General features: G+C 50.9%; 1 protein-coding gene across 1 annotated transcript in view; it reads right to left on the reverse strand.

The window, feature by feature from the left end:
• MED27 (mediator complex subunit 27) overlaps nucleotides 1-15,958 on the reverse strand; it is a 148,928-nt gene that overhangs the window by 13,002 nt on the left and 119,968 nt on the right. Inside the window, exons 5-6 of the mRNA XM_049774077.1 lie at nucleotides 7,143-7,250; nucleotides 967-1,008 (exon numbers count right to left, since the gene is read on the reverse strand). Coding sequence (XP_049630034.1) covers nucleotides 967-1,008; nucleotides 7,143-7,250 — 150 coding nt within the window. The remainder of the gene's footprint in view (nucleotides 1-966; nucleotides 1,009-7,142; nucleotides 7,251-15,958) is intronic.

Consider the following 15,958-nt stretch of genomic DNA (forward strand, 5'->3'; position numbering starts at 1 on the left):
GAGATGGGACTAACTGGCACCTGAGGCCTACATCAGGCCACATCCCACTTGCTCCTGAAGACCCTGCGATGACCACATGGGGCTCTCCTGGTCATTGTCCTCCTCAGAGCTCCCTGTGACTACCTGCTCACACTACTTACAGCACAACCTAACCCACTAAGCTTCCTCGTCACCAAGGAAACATTAACCCAGAGCTGGACAGGGGTACTGCTGAGTCTGGAGGAGCTGGCATAGGGGTGCAGCATTGAGGGTGAGCCTGGCCCTCAGCCCACTGCAAACACACTGGTCTGAACCACAAGGGCTGAGAAAGTGACAAGCAGGGCAGAGAGGGGTCAGCTTAATAGTGGGATATCTCCTCCCTTGGGGGCTCAACTGTTTTTCCGAGGGGGACAAACATGCTGCAGTTCGACACCAACATTTCTGGGGTGGGTCAAAGGGCTGATGGTCATGTCTCATTCAATGTGAGTATGAGCCCTGAGCATTGAGCTGCCCCTGAGCACTGGCAGGCAGGTCCTGATGAGCCCTGGGTACCCAGATCTGAGCATCAAACTGCAGAGACAAGTGGGCCAAGCATGAGACAAGGGGTGTCCTAAGACTCCTGAGCATCTCCTGGGAAGGTCAAAAACATAGTCTGGGGACTATGGCCTGAGGCCACTTGAGTAGAACCAAAGTCAACCTTCCACGTGGTGCCTCCCTGATCTTTTTTTTTGTTTGTTTGTTTTTGTGTCACACCTGGTAGCGCTCAGGGGTTACTCCTGGCTCCACTCTTAGAAATTGCTTCTGGCAGGCTCGGGGGACCATATATAATACTATAAGGGATTTGAACCACCATCCTTTTGCATGCAAGGCAAACGCCTTACCTCCATTCTATCTCTCTGGCCCGCCTCCCCGATTTTCAAAGTGTCTGGTCCAGGCCTTTTGTTTGCTGGTCTGTGAACCCAAGCAGGAAGCAAAAAGCAAACTTACCTTCTGAAACACTTGGTAGTTGGACTTGGACCATATATCAAGCTGAGGGAAGAAAGATAAAAAGATCATTACCATCCAGTGGAGAATTTGGGGCTTCAGACAACATAGCTCCATTTATTAAGCTGGACAAAAACAAACCCAAACCCAAACCAAACCAACAACATGAACCAGAGAAGCAATAGCACAGCGGGGAGGGAGTTTATCTTGCATGCAGCTGACCCAGGTCCTGTCCCCAGCATCTCATATGATCCCTGAGATCACCAGTAGTAATTCCTGAGTGCAGAGCCAGAAGTAACCCCTGAGCACTGCTAGGTGTGGCTCCTAAAGCAAAGCAAATAAAAAACCCCAAATAACTAAAAGTAACATCACAGAATCATAGGGTCTTTATATTGGAGGAATATGAAGAGTACTGCAGGGCCTTCCTGGGGGTACATAGGTTCTGATCATGTCCAAGGCCCAGGAGTAGGTTGGCCACTCACCTAACAGAGGGGAGTCTCAGCCACCTACAGACTTAGCCGACTGCAGGGCTTTTGCATGTGATGTCCTGGCTTTGCTGGCTTCCCACACGCCTTCCTCTGCTGTCTGCCTTCAGCACCATCAGCAATGGCTCAGAAGGGTGCTGTCAGTTCTCCTGCCTCAGAGACGGCTTTCAGACCTGCTGCCTGGCTGGCCCTCACTGACCTCTTGCAGGTGCAAAACTGCCCAAGCACTACAATTGCTAAGTCCAATTATGTCTCTGGCTGTGATATATGGAAGGAAGGTTCCTGGCTGTTGGGTTTCTGCTCCATGCCAGGCTCCAGGCCCTACACAGACACACACTCAGGGCAAAGTGGTGGCCCAATCTGCTGAAACCTGATTTTTCAAAAGAAGAAACAATAGTTTGGGATCACTCATTGGACTCATCTGACAAAGCTGCTTTAGGGTCAGGGCCAGAACATTAGCACAGCAGGAGGGTGTTTGCCTGCAGGAAGCTGGCCTAGGCTCAATCCTCAGCATCCTATATGTCCTTCCAGGACTGCAAGGAGTATAAACCCTGAGCTCAGAGGCAGAAGTAAGCCCCTGAGCACTGCTGGGTGTGGCCTCCAAATCATAAAAACAACAAAACAAACCTCCCCAACAACCCAAAAGCTCAGCAGAAAGGGGGTGCCTGCTTCCCATCAATCACCAAACTCACTGATGATCATCAGAACAGCATGTACTCTACCCTGACAGGGGAGCAACAGTCTCCCCACATTCCCAGAGGAAACCTCAACAGAAAGGTCTGAGACTTAGTCCCCGAGACTCACCCCACAGTCTAGGGCTCCAGTATTTGAAAACTGGTCCTTTATAGATCATTCTGAGATTGTGGTCTGAATCCTGCATTCAAAGCCCATCTGTATTTTACATTTCTATTAAACATTGCTAAGATGACAGGGAAATGCCAAAGGAGCTACATCTGCATTTTCGACAGTCTGAACCGGAGTGAAGCTAGTCCTTCCTCCCAGAAGCCATGGCTGTCTCTGCTCCAGTCCCTGCCTTTACGCCCTAAACTGCAGCCAGGCAGGTAAGAGGAAGCTCCATGTGCATGTGGACAAGGGAGATCTTTTCTGGCAAATGACCATATCCCAAAAAACCTCCAGGAGAAGGGGGGAGGGGAAGAAAGAGGGGAAGAAAGAGAGAGAGAGAGAGACAGAGACAGAGAGCAACACACACAGACAGCAAGCGAGCGAGAGCTATGCTCGAGGTGGGCTGCACCTCCCCAGAATATAGCACACTTAATCCTCTGCAAATGCTTGCTCTTTAGGCAGAACCAGCCCACAGATCTTATTCAGGACCCCAGGGCAGCCAGCAGCCATCTGGGACCCAAGGACGCTGGACAATATGCCCTGTGGACCAGGTGCTGGGGCTTAGAAATGGCATGGGCAACAATGGGCTTCCCTTGCGCTGGAAGGCACAGCAGGTGGCCCACACTTTATTTTCTGCTAGATTTATGCCAAAGAAAGCCTTGGAAGCAAAGCCTCCTGGGGCCGGTGCCCCAGCACTCCTCGGGGCCAGGAAGATTTCAGGATTCATTTCAGGGAGCTGGGCAGAGCCAAGTGCATATTTATGAGCCTGAGCCAGCGCCGCAGTAGCAGGGATAACCACCTTTTTGTTGCATTTGTTTTTCACTGGCTGCAAGATGCAAAAACAGGCTTTCTAGATGTTACCAACTTTCCATCTGAGAAGTGAGACACTAGTCTCGGTTCTATTCCTAGGAAGGATAAAACCTTGCCAGAGTTCTAAGGTCTTCAGGTGGGGAAGCCCACCAGGGTGTAGACCTGTGGGGGTGGGTGGATGAGGGTCTATTCCTAAGGGGGGCAACAGAAGAAACTCCCCAGACACTGGATATATTTGGGGTCACCTGAGTCACCACACAGGATCGAAAAGCCAGAAAATGGTAGAGCCAAAGTGGAGGCCTGGCAGGTTGCAGGGAGGCAGCTGCCAGCAACCAGGGCAGAATCTGCTTTCAGTCACTTTGGGCCTGGCTGCCCCACCCCTCGCTGGCTCCCAGAAAGGAAACTGAGGCACAGAATATGAAGCAGCATGTCTGCCCTCGTGTCTCTAAGTGACAGTGAATGTCCAGGGGGGTGTCTGCCTGGATAGACACTAACCCAGGCCCTACTTGCCCACTGATCTTCTTGGATCCAAGTCCATCGAAGGTAAATCTGCTTCCTGAGCCGGTGACCCCTGATCTTCACTGAATGATGGGAGAAGAAAACTGGGTGGCCTGTCCACTCATTCCCCAATTCAATCTGAATTCACTTCTGTGTCACGTCAGGCCCATGAACCCCTAGGGAGCACAGGTGTGGTTAATCCAAGTCTCGTGCTGCAGAGTCAGCAACCCCAGGCGGTTGCTTGCCCATAAGACAGAGCTCACCCATCACCCTCAGGCCAGGCCCAGCCAAACACCCCAATCCCTCCTGCCTTGGGTGTGGTGCTGTCGACAGCTGAACACTACCAAGAAGGCATTCTGAGGTCAGTCAAGCTCCCCAGCATCTCCTTCTCTGCACCTCCAACGTGCTGAGAGAGCCCCCCAGTTAGTTCCAGGACAGCTTCTGTATGCGAACGAACCCCCGGCCCTTTCCTCGGGCTCCCCCTCCCTGCCGGAAAGAAGAAATGAGAGAGAGGCCGTTCTCCTGAAGGTCGTCTGAACGATTTCAAAGGCGCTAACAAATCAAAATGTTCCCCGCATCTAATATCAAACAGGGCTGATGCCAACACTTATTAGAGAAATCGGATCCAGCCTCGGCGGCCCCGCGCCCTCCGCGCGCACGCGCTGCCCACTTTGAAGTGGGGAGAACGCGGGATCAGAAGTTCCCCGGGAGACGCGCGGGCTGACTTTGAAGGCTCCCTTTGATACCCCCATTGCTTTCCCCTCTTCTGCCAGGAGGCTAAGAGCTGCCTATTTAAGGGGAAAAAAAATGGATACGGGGTAATTAATGAAGCTCTAGCATGCACCGAACCTAATTCCCCTAATAAGATCCACTCAATGGGAACTTCTTTCTTTCTGGAAGTCAGCGGGTGCTGGAGGAGAACAAGGACCAGGTAAGCGCCTGGGCTGGGCCTGCCTGTCCACTGAGTCACGAGTCCTGTGCACTGCGATACTTGATTAGACCAACAAGGCGACTGGCTTGGATTCAGACACAGACGTCCCAGGCAGAGCGAGAAGGGGGCAGGAGGCAGTGGCGGCCACAACGGACAAGGCAGCAGATTTGCTAGTGTCTCCTGAGAACACATACTGGCCAGGAATGGGGTGAGGGCACAGTGTGCCCTGGTGTGTGTGTGGAGAGTTGGGGACATCTCTCTGAGCTTTGTTCAGTGTTGTGAGGGTCTGAGTGGTGGTGGCTCTAATGCAGCAAATGCAACTCTGCAAGGCAAACTGCAAAGGTGATTTGTTCTATAGCACATAGCAGGCTCAGAGCCACTGCCAAAGGGGGTGCCTGGATGCTTCACACAGCAACTGCGCGCGTACACATACACACACACTCTGAGCCTGTGAGCATGTTTTTCTTTTTCCCACTTGTGGGGTGCTCAGCAAACAAGGAGGGTTCATTGAATGAAGGGTTTCATTCTAGCCTAGCAGTCACTGGTGAGGCTCTCTGGTGAAAAGGATTCAAGTTCCTGGACAATGACAAAATAGGGGTGCTTGACACATTGTGGGGTCCCTGCCTAGCACAGCTTCAAGGCGTAGCAGGGGTCCTCAAACTTTTTAAACGGGGGGCCAGTTCACTGTCTTTCAGACTGTTCGAGGGCCAGATTATAGTAAAAACAAAAATTATCAACAAATTTCTATGCACACTGCATATATCTTATTTAGAAGTGAAGAAACAAAATGGGAATAAATACAATATGTGGCCCTCGGGCCGTAGTTTGAGGACCCCTGGGAGGGTCCTAGGAGGTGCCTGGGCATGGTTATGGGGAGCTCAGGGACCTCCAGCTGCTAATGCATACTCCCTCTTCTCTCTGAGAAGCGCAGAGCCCAGGATAGCCACACTGGCCCGATACACTCCCAGGCCCAGGCCCACTGGGCTCCTGACTCCTCTGGCTGCAACAAGAGTTTCTCCTCCCTTCCTTAGGCTTTTCCTGGGCTCTGGGCCCGAGGTCCTGGCAGATGGATGGTGAGGAGTGATGGGTGAGGTCCGACATGGTGTGATGGTACCTTGTCCTTCTACATCCAAGTTGCAGTTTTCTTCTCTGAGGCTACCGTACAGTCTGCTCAGCATGAGGCCCATGGACACTAGAACCTCCAGGATGGTGCCTTTGTCCTGCACAGGGCCTCTCCGGAAGCATAGCAGGAGGCTCAAGTGGCATGATGGTTTCCTCAGCACCTCCCAGCAAGGTAGGTGGTTTTCCAGCAGTGGCCCTGGAATAGGTGTGAGGGCCAAACCCAAGCAAATATGTGGATCCAGGACTCCCTGCCAGCTCAGAATTTCTTGTTCAGAGTGCCTCAGACCCCAACACCAAACAACAACAACAACAAAAACTGCTCTCAGACATCAGAACTCAGAGTGCCCCACACTCTGCTCTCTTCTCCACACTTGCTTCCCAAACTTTATTTTTTCCAAAAGAGGGCCAATTGCCCACAGGGAAGTGCTCCAAGTAGTGCTGTACTACTACTTGGTTTGATTTCCCAGGCTCTGCAAAGATGGGCAGCCACCAACACCCCTAACAAAACCAGGCCCTAGTGAGGCCTCGCACCCAAAGAGACCATGCTCCAGCAATACCCAGCAGTGAGACCACACCCCAAGAGATGCCCACACCAGCGAGACCATTCCCCCAACCATACCCAATCAAAACCACACCCCTCAACAACCATGCCTCTGATCCCACGTGTACCCCACTGCTATGTTACACTGGAGGGGCTACCCTGCTGCTGGTCTGAAGAATGTTCTGTCATTACAATATGGTCATGGGGCTGCAAGGGTGCAGATTGGGTAATGGTCACACTTGAATGGGGCTCCAGGGAAGGGAAAGCTCCAGAGAGGGGCGGGTGAGAGGAATGCGGGGCACCGATCGGGGTGCTGGGAGGGTTTTGGGCAGAGTACTCATTACATCGGGGCAGCAAACACAAATGAAGGCTGTCAGCTCCCATTAGTATCCTCGGCTGCTCTTGGAGAGACAGATGGAGCTCGCAGTCAGGGGCACCCTTCGAATGCAGGTGAGGCCCCAGGCACCCATGGAAAGCGCTCACCCCTTTTCAATTACCCGGCTTGGTGCTTGGCCGTGGACAAGCTGCTTCCCGAGGGCTCCTTGTTCTTTCACAGACAAGGAGCATCACTGGGACTTGCTTGTCTAACTTCTAACTGCCGTGAATTTGCCTGGTGGTTCTGGGGAAAGCAAAAACGCAGGACCCTGGGCTACTGATGTGCCTTGCAACTTGGCAAAAAAAAAAAAAAAAAAAAATTCCATTTCCTCAGAAGACATTTAATGAAGCAACTGGGGTCTAAGGTACTAAATTCGAAATTCAACTCAGGGCATCAAGCTTAAAAGAAAAAGGCAGAGCCGATGAGAAATGCAAGTAGGGGAACAAAGACATAATTTCTGTCAGGCATTCATCTTCCTGAGTGGGGAAGGTTTCTGTGCAATGGCCTGTGTTTGAGGCTGCTTATCTGGGGCCCCACAGCATTTGTCGGGGGATACCAGCCCAGCCCGCATACCTTGCCGTCTTCGGTGCAGACACGCTCGTTATAGCCCTTCACTATGGTGCGGTCGATGAAGAGGCTCCGCATGACGACGATCACCTTCAGCACCTTCCCCAAGGTCACCTAGGAAGACATGTAGGGGCACGTTAAGAACCTGTGCTGGCACCAGCAACCCAGAGCAGCTGAGCAAAGTGCTGAGGAGAGGCTTCCTGCCCAGCATGGTCCCGGAGGACCCTCTGTTTTTTTTTTTGGGGGGGGGGGAGGGGGCTGCTGTCAGAGCCCCCAGGCTGCAGGCAGTCCAGTCCCTTTGATGCTTAATGTCTGGCCTAGCAACTCTCCTGTGAATTCTGTATCTTGCTCTTGCTGGACTAAGTCAATTCCTTTTCTCTTTTTTTCTGTTTGAAGCTAGGCTTCTTCGGAAGTGAGACTGTGGCATGGCGGCTGTAGGCAAGAGTGGCCTGAGAGGGAAGAGGGAGAGCAGGAGAGGGAAAGAGAGGAAGAGAGAGGGAAAGAGAAGAGAGGAGAAAGGAGGAGAGGGAGAGAGAAGAGAGGGCACGAGAAAGGCCGAGAGAAAGAGAGGGACAGAGAGACAGAGACAGAGAGGGAGAGCGAATAGGTATACAAGTCACCATAGCCCCCAGCCACCCCACACTCCTGTTTCAGTCCTGGTACCAAGTACAGAAGTAGTCCTCCCACAAACACTGGAGATGAACGCAAAGCCTCAGAACTGATCTTCAAGAAACAAATGGGGGCCCGGAGAGATAGCATAGCGGCATTTGCCTTGCAAGCAGCCGATCCAGGACCAAAGGTGGTTGGTTCGAATCCCAGTGGCCCATATGGTCCCCCGTGCCTGCCAGGAGCTATTTCTGAGCAGACAGCCAGGAGTAACCCCTGAGCACCACTGGGTGTGGCCCAAAAAAAAAAAAAAAAAAAAAAAAGCAATGTGGGGGGCTGGAAAGAAAGCACAGTGGTAGGGTATTTGCCTTGCATGCAGCTGATTCGAACAGATGGTGGTTCAAATCCTGGCATCCTATATGGTCTCCCATACCTGCCAGGAGCGACTTCTGAGTGCCAAGCCAGGAGTAACCCCTGAGTACCGCCAGGTGTGATTCCTTTGCCCCCCGCAAAAAGAAGCAACATGACTGGGCAGCAGTTTCCAGTGCTTTCCTTCTTTCAGAATTCTGTTCAGATTCCCCAGCCTCTTCTGGGCCTCAGTGACTTCTCTTGCTTGGACCCCTGTGAGCAAGGCTAGACTGGTCAACAGGTGGCTGTGTCTGAGTCACAGACATGCTTATCATGGTCTGGAACATACATGGGGCCGGGGAAAGACAGGGCAAGCTATATCTGGGCCAGTGATGAGAGGACCCCCCCCTTTTTTGGCCACACCCAGAGATTCTCAGGGGTTACTCCTGGGTTTCCACCCAGAAATTACTCCTGGCAGACATTCTCCCTGCCATGCTATCAGTCTGGTCCAGAAGATCTACTTTCTGCTAGCAGTGCTCAGGAACACTGTACCCACTGAACATTTAGTGAGGTCACAGCTTGGATGATGAGAAATGACTAGTGATTAGTGAAGGATTCTGAGTGTAGTGTATGTGCAGGAAGGGGACTTAGAGGAAAGGCAAGGTTGGGGGAAAAAAGTGGGTTCTAGTTTGTTTTGGTTATTTTGGGGGGACACACTCAGCTGTACTCAGGGCTCATTCCAGGCTCTGTGCTCAGAAATTATTCCTGGCAGGCTCAGGGGACTCTATGGGATCCAGGGATTGAACCCAGGAGATTGAAAGGCAAATAAATGCCCTGCTAGATTACCACTCTAGTCCCTAAGACAAGTGTCTTTTTTATTTTTATTTTTTATTTATTTATTATTTTTTTTGGTTTTTGGGCCACACCCGGCAGTGCTCAGGGCTTACTCCTGGCTGTCTGCTCAGAAATAGCTCCTGGCAGGCACAGGGGACCATATGGGACACCGGGATTCGAACCAACCACCTTTGGTCCTGGATAGGCTGCTTGCAAGGCAAACGCCGCTGTGCTATCTCTCCGGGCCCTATTTTTATTTTTAAAGACAAGTGTTTTAACCTCTGTGTTATCATGAGCTCCCACCCTTTCACTCTGGTCAGAAACTGGGGGTCACAAAATCAAACCGAAATACTGCATTTTGCCACAATCACTGTCACTACATTATCGCCGCATGCTGATTTTAAGCAATACTCACACAGTAAAAACTTAAGGAGACATAACAGTCATACCCCATTGTTTTGCAAAATAAACAAAGGAATAAAATCTGTGAAGATTATGCAGTGTAATGTGATAAAATTACCCCTTCACCCATATGTCCTGATTGAAACCTTTTTATTATGGAAGATCCAAAACCACAAACTGAAGTAAACAGATTAGTATAAATACTCCCTCCTTCACGTCTCACCTCCACTCCCCACTACTTCTCTTCCTTTTCTGTTTTCATTTTTTTTTGGGGGGGAGAGGGTGTGGATACACATCTGGTTGTAATCAGGAGACCATATGTAGTGCTGGGGAACAAACCCAGGTCAGCAGTGTTCAAAGCAAGTGCATCACCCCTGTCTTCTCTCTCTGCCCCTGCTACCCATCTTCTTTTCTTGTTGTTTTAGGTGCTGGAGAGATAGCATGGAGGTAGGGTGTTTGCCTTGCATGCAGAAGGATGGTGATTCGAATCCTGGCATCCCATATGATTTCCCCAAGCCTAACAGGAGCAATTTCTGAGCGTAGAACCAGGAGTAACCCGAGTGCTGCCAAGTGTGACCCCCCCAAAAGTTGTTTTATATATAAGGAAACAGATTCATTTTTGGGGGCGGGCCACACCCAGCAGCACTCAAGGGTTACTCCTGGCTCTATGCTCAGAAATCGCTCCTGGCTTGAGGAATGATATAGGATGCTGGGGCTCAAAACCACATCGCCTGGGTCAGTTGTGTGCAAGGTAAATACCCTACTGGTCAGCCATAAGCAAGTACTGTCCCTCTAAGAATCACAATATTCGGGGGCCGGATAGCATGAAGGTAAGGCGTTTGCCTTGCATGCAGAAACGACAGTGGTTCAAATCCCAGCATATGGTCCCCCGAGCCTGCCAGGAGCAATTTCTGAGTGTAGAGCCAGGAGTAACCCCTGAGCAAAGCTGGGTGTGACCCAAAAAAGAATCTTAAAAAAAAAAAAAGAATCACAATGTCAGTTATCAGACACCTGCCTCTTGTAACTGCCACCGGAGGTCAGGTATAGAGAGAAAGAGAGAAAGAGAGAGAGAGGGGAGAAAGTGAGTGTGAGAGAGAAAGTGAGTGAGAGAGAGAGAGAGTGTGTGTGTGTGTGTCTCAAGTGCTAGCAACCACTGCTGCTCCTGCCAGATTGCTCCGGCTGAATGATGGTCTCTGTTGAACTGCTGGAGAAATTGTTTGCTGGACTCCTTACTCCTGTTGTCTTCTGCCACCTCTCCAACTGTTCCAGGCCTAACAGGCACATGCATATATGTACACACACATACACACAATGGAATATTATATAGCGCTAAGAACAAAATCATGCAATTTGCTGTGACCTGGATGGAACCAGAGAATTTTCTGAGTGAAGCCAGTCATGAGAGAAGGGATGGATCCAGAATTATCTTGGGGGGGGGGGTGTAATGACTTATACATCAAGAAAGCAACAAAGGGCCAAAGGATCTTTGTGGCAGAATTGAACCCAACAACTGGGCTCGTGAGGGAAGGAGCTGGGCTCCTTGGGAAGGGTGCGGGCATACCAGTGCTGGAATTACATATACAGGAGAAACCATCACAGACCTTCAAACTGTAAGAAATAATAAAATAAAATTGGGAGTGTGTCAATGGCCTGTGTGTGGGTGAGGTTGGCGCGCTCTCAGATATCTGTGTCCCAAGTCTTACTTTTGGTCACTCTCTATGTCCCAAGTTGCCAGGCACTGTGCAGCTTGGAAGGTCCTGCTGGTCACTAATGGAGAAGGCAGCCTGGCTCTTTTCAGCTCTGCACAGAGCGGAAGCAATAGGAGCAGAGTGATGGATAGGCTGTATGTGGAAACTTTGGGATGGACTATGCCCTGGTTTTTGCTGGGAAACGACCAGGTACCTAGCCACCCAGAGCTCCTCTCCTGCCCCCCTTGGTGCCTAGGATAGCCCATGAGGGGCCACCACGAGCCACAGGACACTGATGAAGGGGTGATCCTGCCAACTTGCCTGCTGACTCGAAGCAAGCAAGTCATGAGGGCAGGCTGGGAGCGCCCACAGTAACCAAGAATTCGCCAGCTTCGGGGAGAGATGGCTACCTCGGGGCTAGCCAGTCTGGCCTCAATGACTCCCTGAGACAGCCAGGGAGCAGGGGGAGGTCAAGTGTGCCGGGCTTCAGTGCCTATCTACCACTGCGCATGCAGCTAAGGCAACCAGCTCTGTCTACATGTCCTCAGTGGGAGACTGGGAGGCTCACGGGGGAATCAATGACAGCTCAGCTCATGGCTGGAATTGGGAGGCAGTGAGCCTTCAGCTTCCCTCAGCATAGGCAGCTAGCTCCCACTGGCTTCCCAAGTTGCTTTTGCTTTTTCTCAGGTTCCCACTGGGTGGCTACCCCTAAGATGCGTGAAGCTGCTGTGGCTGGGATTGAGATGAGCCAGCCTGGCCTTGCACCTAGAGGTCTGTGGACAAGGCTCTGCCAGCCAGCACTACTAGCTACGGCCACGGGCTGCGATGGCGAAGCCCAGAAGGAGCAGCAGCCATCTGGCAATGGAACGGCTGTGGTTGCCACGGTAACGGCTCTCTAAACTCAGTTCACATTTGCACAGAGCTGGCTTCATCCTCCTCTTCTTCCTCCTTCTCCTCCTGCTGCTGTCCGGAGGTCCCCGGGAGTTTCAGAGGCAGGGGGCAGGGATGAAGAGCTGTCCCAGGGCCCTGTGAGGACCCAGTACAGGAGTCCTCTGCATGGTGGACTTTTCCGTTGGCCAGATAGGTGTGGCTGGTCCGGTTTTGCTCTGCAAAGCCCAGTTCTAGTTCTTGGTTAGCTGAGTCCCAGGCAGGAAGGGAAGGTGGAGGGAGTGGCAGTGGAGTCAACACTGCACCAGATCCACAGCTGCCCCTTGACCCTCTGAAACTAGACACAATGGTGCTCACTGAACTGGGTCTACACTGGCAGACCAGTGAGCCGGATGGTGCAGAGGACCTGGTTACTTCCAACCCGGTTTTTCTGGGACCGTGCAGGGAACAACTGCTCTGTGCATAAGAATTGTAATGCACAGTGGGGAGAGCATTTACCTTGCATGTGGTTGATCCGGGTTCAATCTCTGACATCCCACAGGGTCCCCTGAGCCTGCCAGGAATAATTTCTGACACAGAGCCAGGAGTAATGGTCAAAGCGCCATTGGGTGTGGCCCCCAAACCAAACCAATACAAAAAGTCTTCATGTATGAGGGTGTTAGGGCTAGAGGCATGGCAGAAAGGGTTGGGGACAGCTCTCCCTGTCCGTGCCTACTTCAGGGAGTTTCCAAAGGTTGGGGCCAGTACAGGGAAAGACAGCGCAGTGCCCAGTGGGGCCCACTCATGAAAAGCTTTCTCCTAGTTGGGCTGTAAGACCCTTATATTGTATGGAGGCCAGAGAAAGAAGAGATCAAAGTGGTCCTGCTGGCGTTGGAACTCTGGGCCAAAAGGGGCTAAAATACCACTCTTCACTCTTGTACCTAGTGCATGGTCTCCACCCACACACAGCTGAGTATAGGCGGCACAATAAGGAGGCCCAGATTCAAGCTCCAGTACCGCACAGTCCTCTGAGCTCTGTGGGGAGCACCCCATAACCACCATCAGGAATGTCCCCCCCCAAAAAAAAAAAAACCTTAACAGAGACCAGAGCTTGAGGTGCTTACCTTGCAATGCAACCAACCCTGGTTTATTTTTAGTTTTGTTTTCTTGTTTTTGGGCCATATGTGGCGGTGCTCAGGGTTTACTCCTGGTTTTATACTCAGATATCATTTTTGGAAGGCTTGGGGGACCATACAGGATGGCAGGTATTGAACCCAGGTCCGTCATGAGCAAGGCAAATGCCCTACTTGTTGTGCTATTGCTCTAGCCCCCCAAACAGACACTGGTTTGATCCCCTCTGCCATCTAAGGCCTCCTAAGCAACCCCACCCCCCAAAACCCCCCTTTTCCAAATCTTCCTCTTTGGGAGGGGTTTTCTGAAGTCAGACATGCTACCATTGTACCACAAGGTCCTAAGGGGTATCTGAGGTATGGAGGACCAAAGTAGCAAACAAGCAGGAGATGACAGGTGGTCTGTCCTAAACAGAACTGGGGAGGGTAGGTGGAACCAGACAGTACTATGGGTGGCATACTCTGGGGATATAGCAGGACGTGCACTAGTCCCCCCAACTCCCAAAAGCAATCAGCTGGAGCAATCGGCTCCAGGACAAGGACATGGTTGTCTGACCTGGGGCTGCCCTTCCCTGCAGGGTGCCCCTTCCCCAGGGCTCTCCCGGCCCACCTGGAGCTGGCCCCCTGAGCTTCACTTCTCCTGTCGATACCGTTAAGGCAGCGCTTGGCTTTTTAATATTTCAGCTGTCGGGTGCGTACCAACTTGACCTTGATGTAAAAATTCTAATTCAAATCAATACATGGACAAGGTCACTTTAAAATCCAATTAATATGAATGGGAAAATATGCCCCCACAGTTCTGTGAGCTGAAAATGGAACGGCAGCAAGGGAACAACAAAGAGACGGTCGCACACGCCCGGCTGGTCCCTGTGTGTGATAAGGTAGCTGGTTAGGACACTTGAAAACTTTTTCTTTTCTTTTTTTTTTTTTTTTGCTTCTATTTAGGGTAGTTTAAAATTAAACTGGAGTTTGTTTGGAGAAAAATTACAAAAAAGATGCACTGAAAACTGTGAATTCCTATAATCCAGATTTTAAATAAATTAAACTATGGACTTCAACCCACCCAGAGAAATATAAGGATTTACTATGGTCTAAAATAGCACCAAACTGTAATGATGTAGCAGGCATCCTCAGAAGCACCTGTTGGCCATGATGACAAGACATAAGAGGAAACTGAGGCACGAATTTCCAGCATCTTCGAGGGCTGGACTCCATGACATGTCCTCCTGGCCACTGACCAACTACACTCTCCAATGATAGTTGAGTGTCTGTCTTAGGCTCCTGGCAGTTTTCCTGTTGCTGCTTCTTGTTTTCCTGCATGAAATCTCAGCCTTTCCCACCAGTCTGTCAGACCCAAGCAGAATACAGGAGATTGAGTACCCATTAAAAAAAGGGCGAAACTGGGGCCAGAGCGATAGTATAGTGAGAAGGGCATTTGCCTTGCACACGACCAATCCTGGTTCAATCTCCAGCATCCCTGAGTGCCACTGAGTGTGGCCCCCAAACAAAAAACAACCCCCCCCAAATAAAACCAAAAAAAGGGAGATACTGCTTTCTTTCCTTTTTTGGGGGGGGGTTGGGCCACACCTGGTGACGCTCAGGGGTCACTCCTGGCTCTGTGTTTGAAATCATTCCTGGGGGACTGTACGGGACACTGGGGATCAAACCCAGGTCCATCCTGGCAAAAACCTTACCACTGTGCCATTGCTCTGGTCCTGATGCCATTTTCTAATTGCAATGACGCTCTAGCCAGGATGTAGAACTGGGATTCATCAGTTAGTGGCATCAGTGAAAAGACAACCAGTTTGTTTTGCTCTGTGGACATTAATGAACAGGGCTGCGGAGGGACCGATGCGCAACCCAGGACAGGCCCCAGGACACGCTGCTCAGCTTCCCTGGGGAAAACCTCATTGATGCACCATGCAGGCTGGAGGGAACTGGACACGCCCAGCCATAGCCATGGATGAATGTGCATGTATGTGCATGTGCTCATCTTTCCAAGACAACACAGCAACCAGAGAAAGTGAAAAGCAGCCCAATTCTTACTGCCTGGCAGTCTCTGTCCTCCCTCCAGATCCCTCAGGCTGCCCTTTCCCTTGCTCTAAACCAGTTTCCACTGCTGACTTCCCCTCTGTTCCCCCCGCCCCCATCACCCACTCATCTGCCGCCAGCATTCATGTCTTCACACGCTCATTATTCTTTAATGACGCCTGTTTGTAAATAGCAAGATGGGATGCAATTAAACCAGGAGAGGCTAAATAAACACACATACTAATTAGGATCTTTACAAGAGATCTTTTCTGGTTTTTTTTTTCCCAAGTATAGACTGGAATTTACCTTTCATTAATCTAACTTAATTGCAATGGTGCGCCAATAAAGAGTCAACACAAATTAAGTGTTCTAAATGATTGCCCCATCTTGAGGGCGTGGAGTGATGCTTCCTTTGGGTAACGAGACATGTTTCCATGTTTCCCTGAGCGGTGGCGGGATTTGGCTGAGCGAGCGGGCAAGATGGCAACAGGATCGGATGCGCACTGCAGCGGTGGTGGGTTGCGAGCTCAAGGTCACAGGCCCCAGCTGTTGTGTGGCACCCTCCTGGGTACCAGGGAGCTTCCTGCTCCCAGTGAGCTGGCCTCCCCTCCCCATTTGCCATTATTTTGCCACTGGGCTGAGATGGACGAAGAAGCAGCCAGTCTATCAAACAGTTGAAATCTGAGCCCGCCCTGAGAATAATGCCCGGGAACATTTGCTTTGGAGCATGGCACAGTTATTTCGGGATGAAAAGGGACATCTGCTATTTACAGGAAAAGGAAGAGTTCTCGGTGTTTTAACCTTTGATTGGAGAAGGTGTGAACGATTATATACATTTGGCAATGAATGCCGACACAGAGATGATGGTATATCAAACAGGAGCAATCTCTTTGGCAAAAGGCCTCAGAACAGCCAA

The sequence above is a fragment of the Suncus etruscus genome, chromosome 5, assembly GCF_024139225.1.
Source record: "Suncus etruscus isolate mSunEtr1 chromosome 5, mSunEtr1.pri.cur, whole genome shotgun sequence".
NCBI classification, from domain to species: Eukaryota; Metazoa; Chordata; class Mammalia; order Eulipotyphla; family Soricidae; genus Suncus; species Suncus etruscus.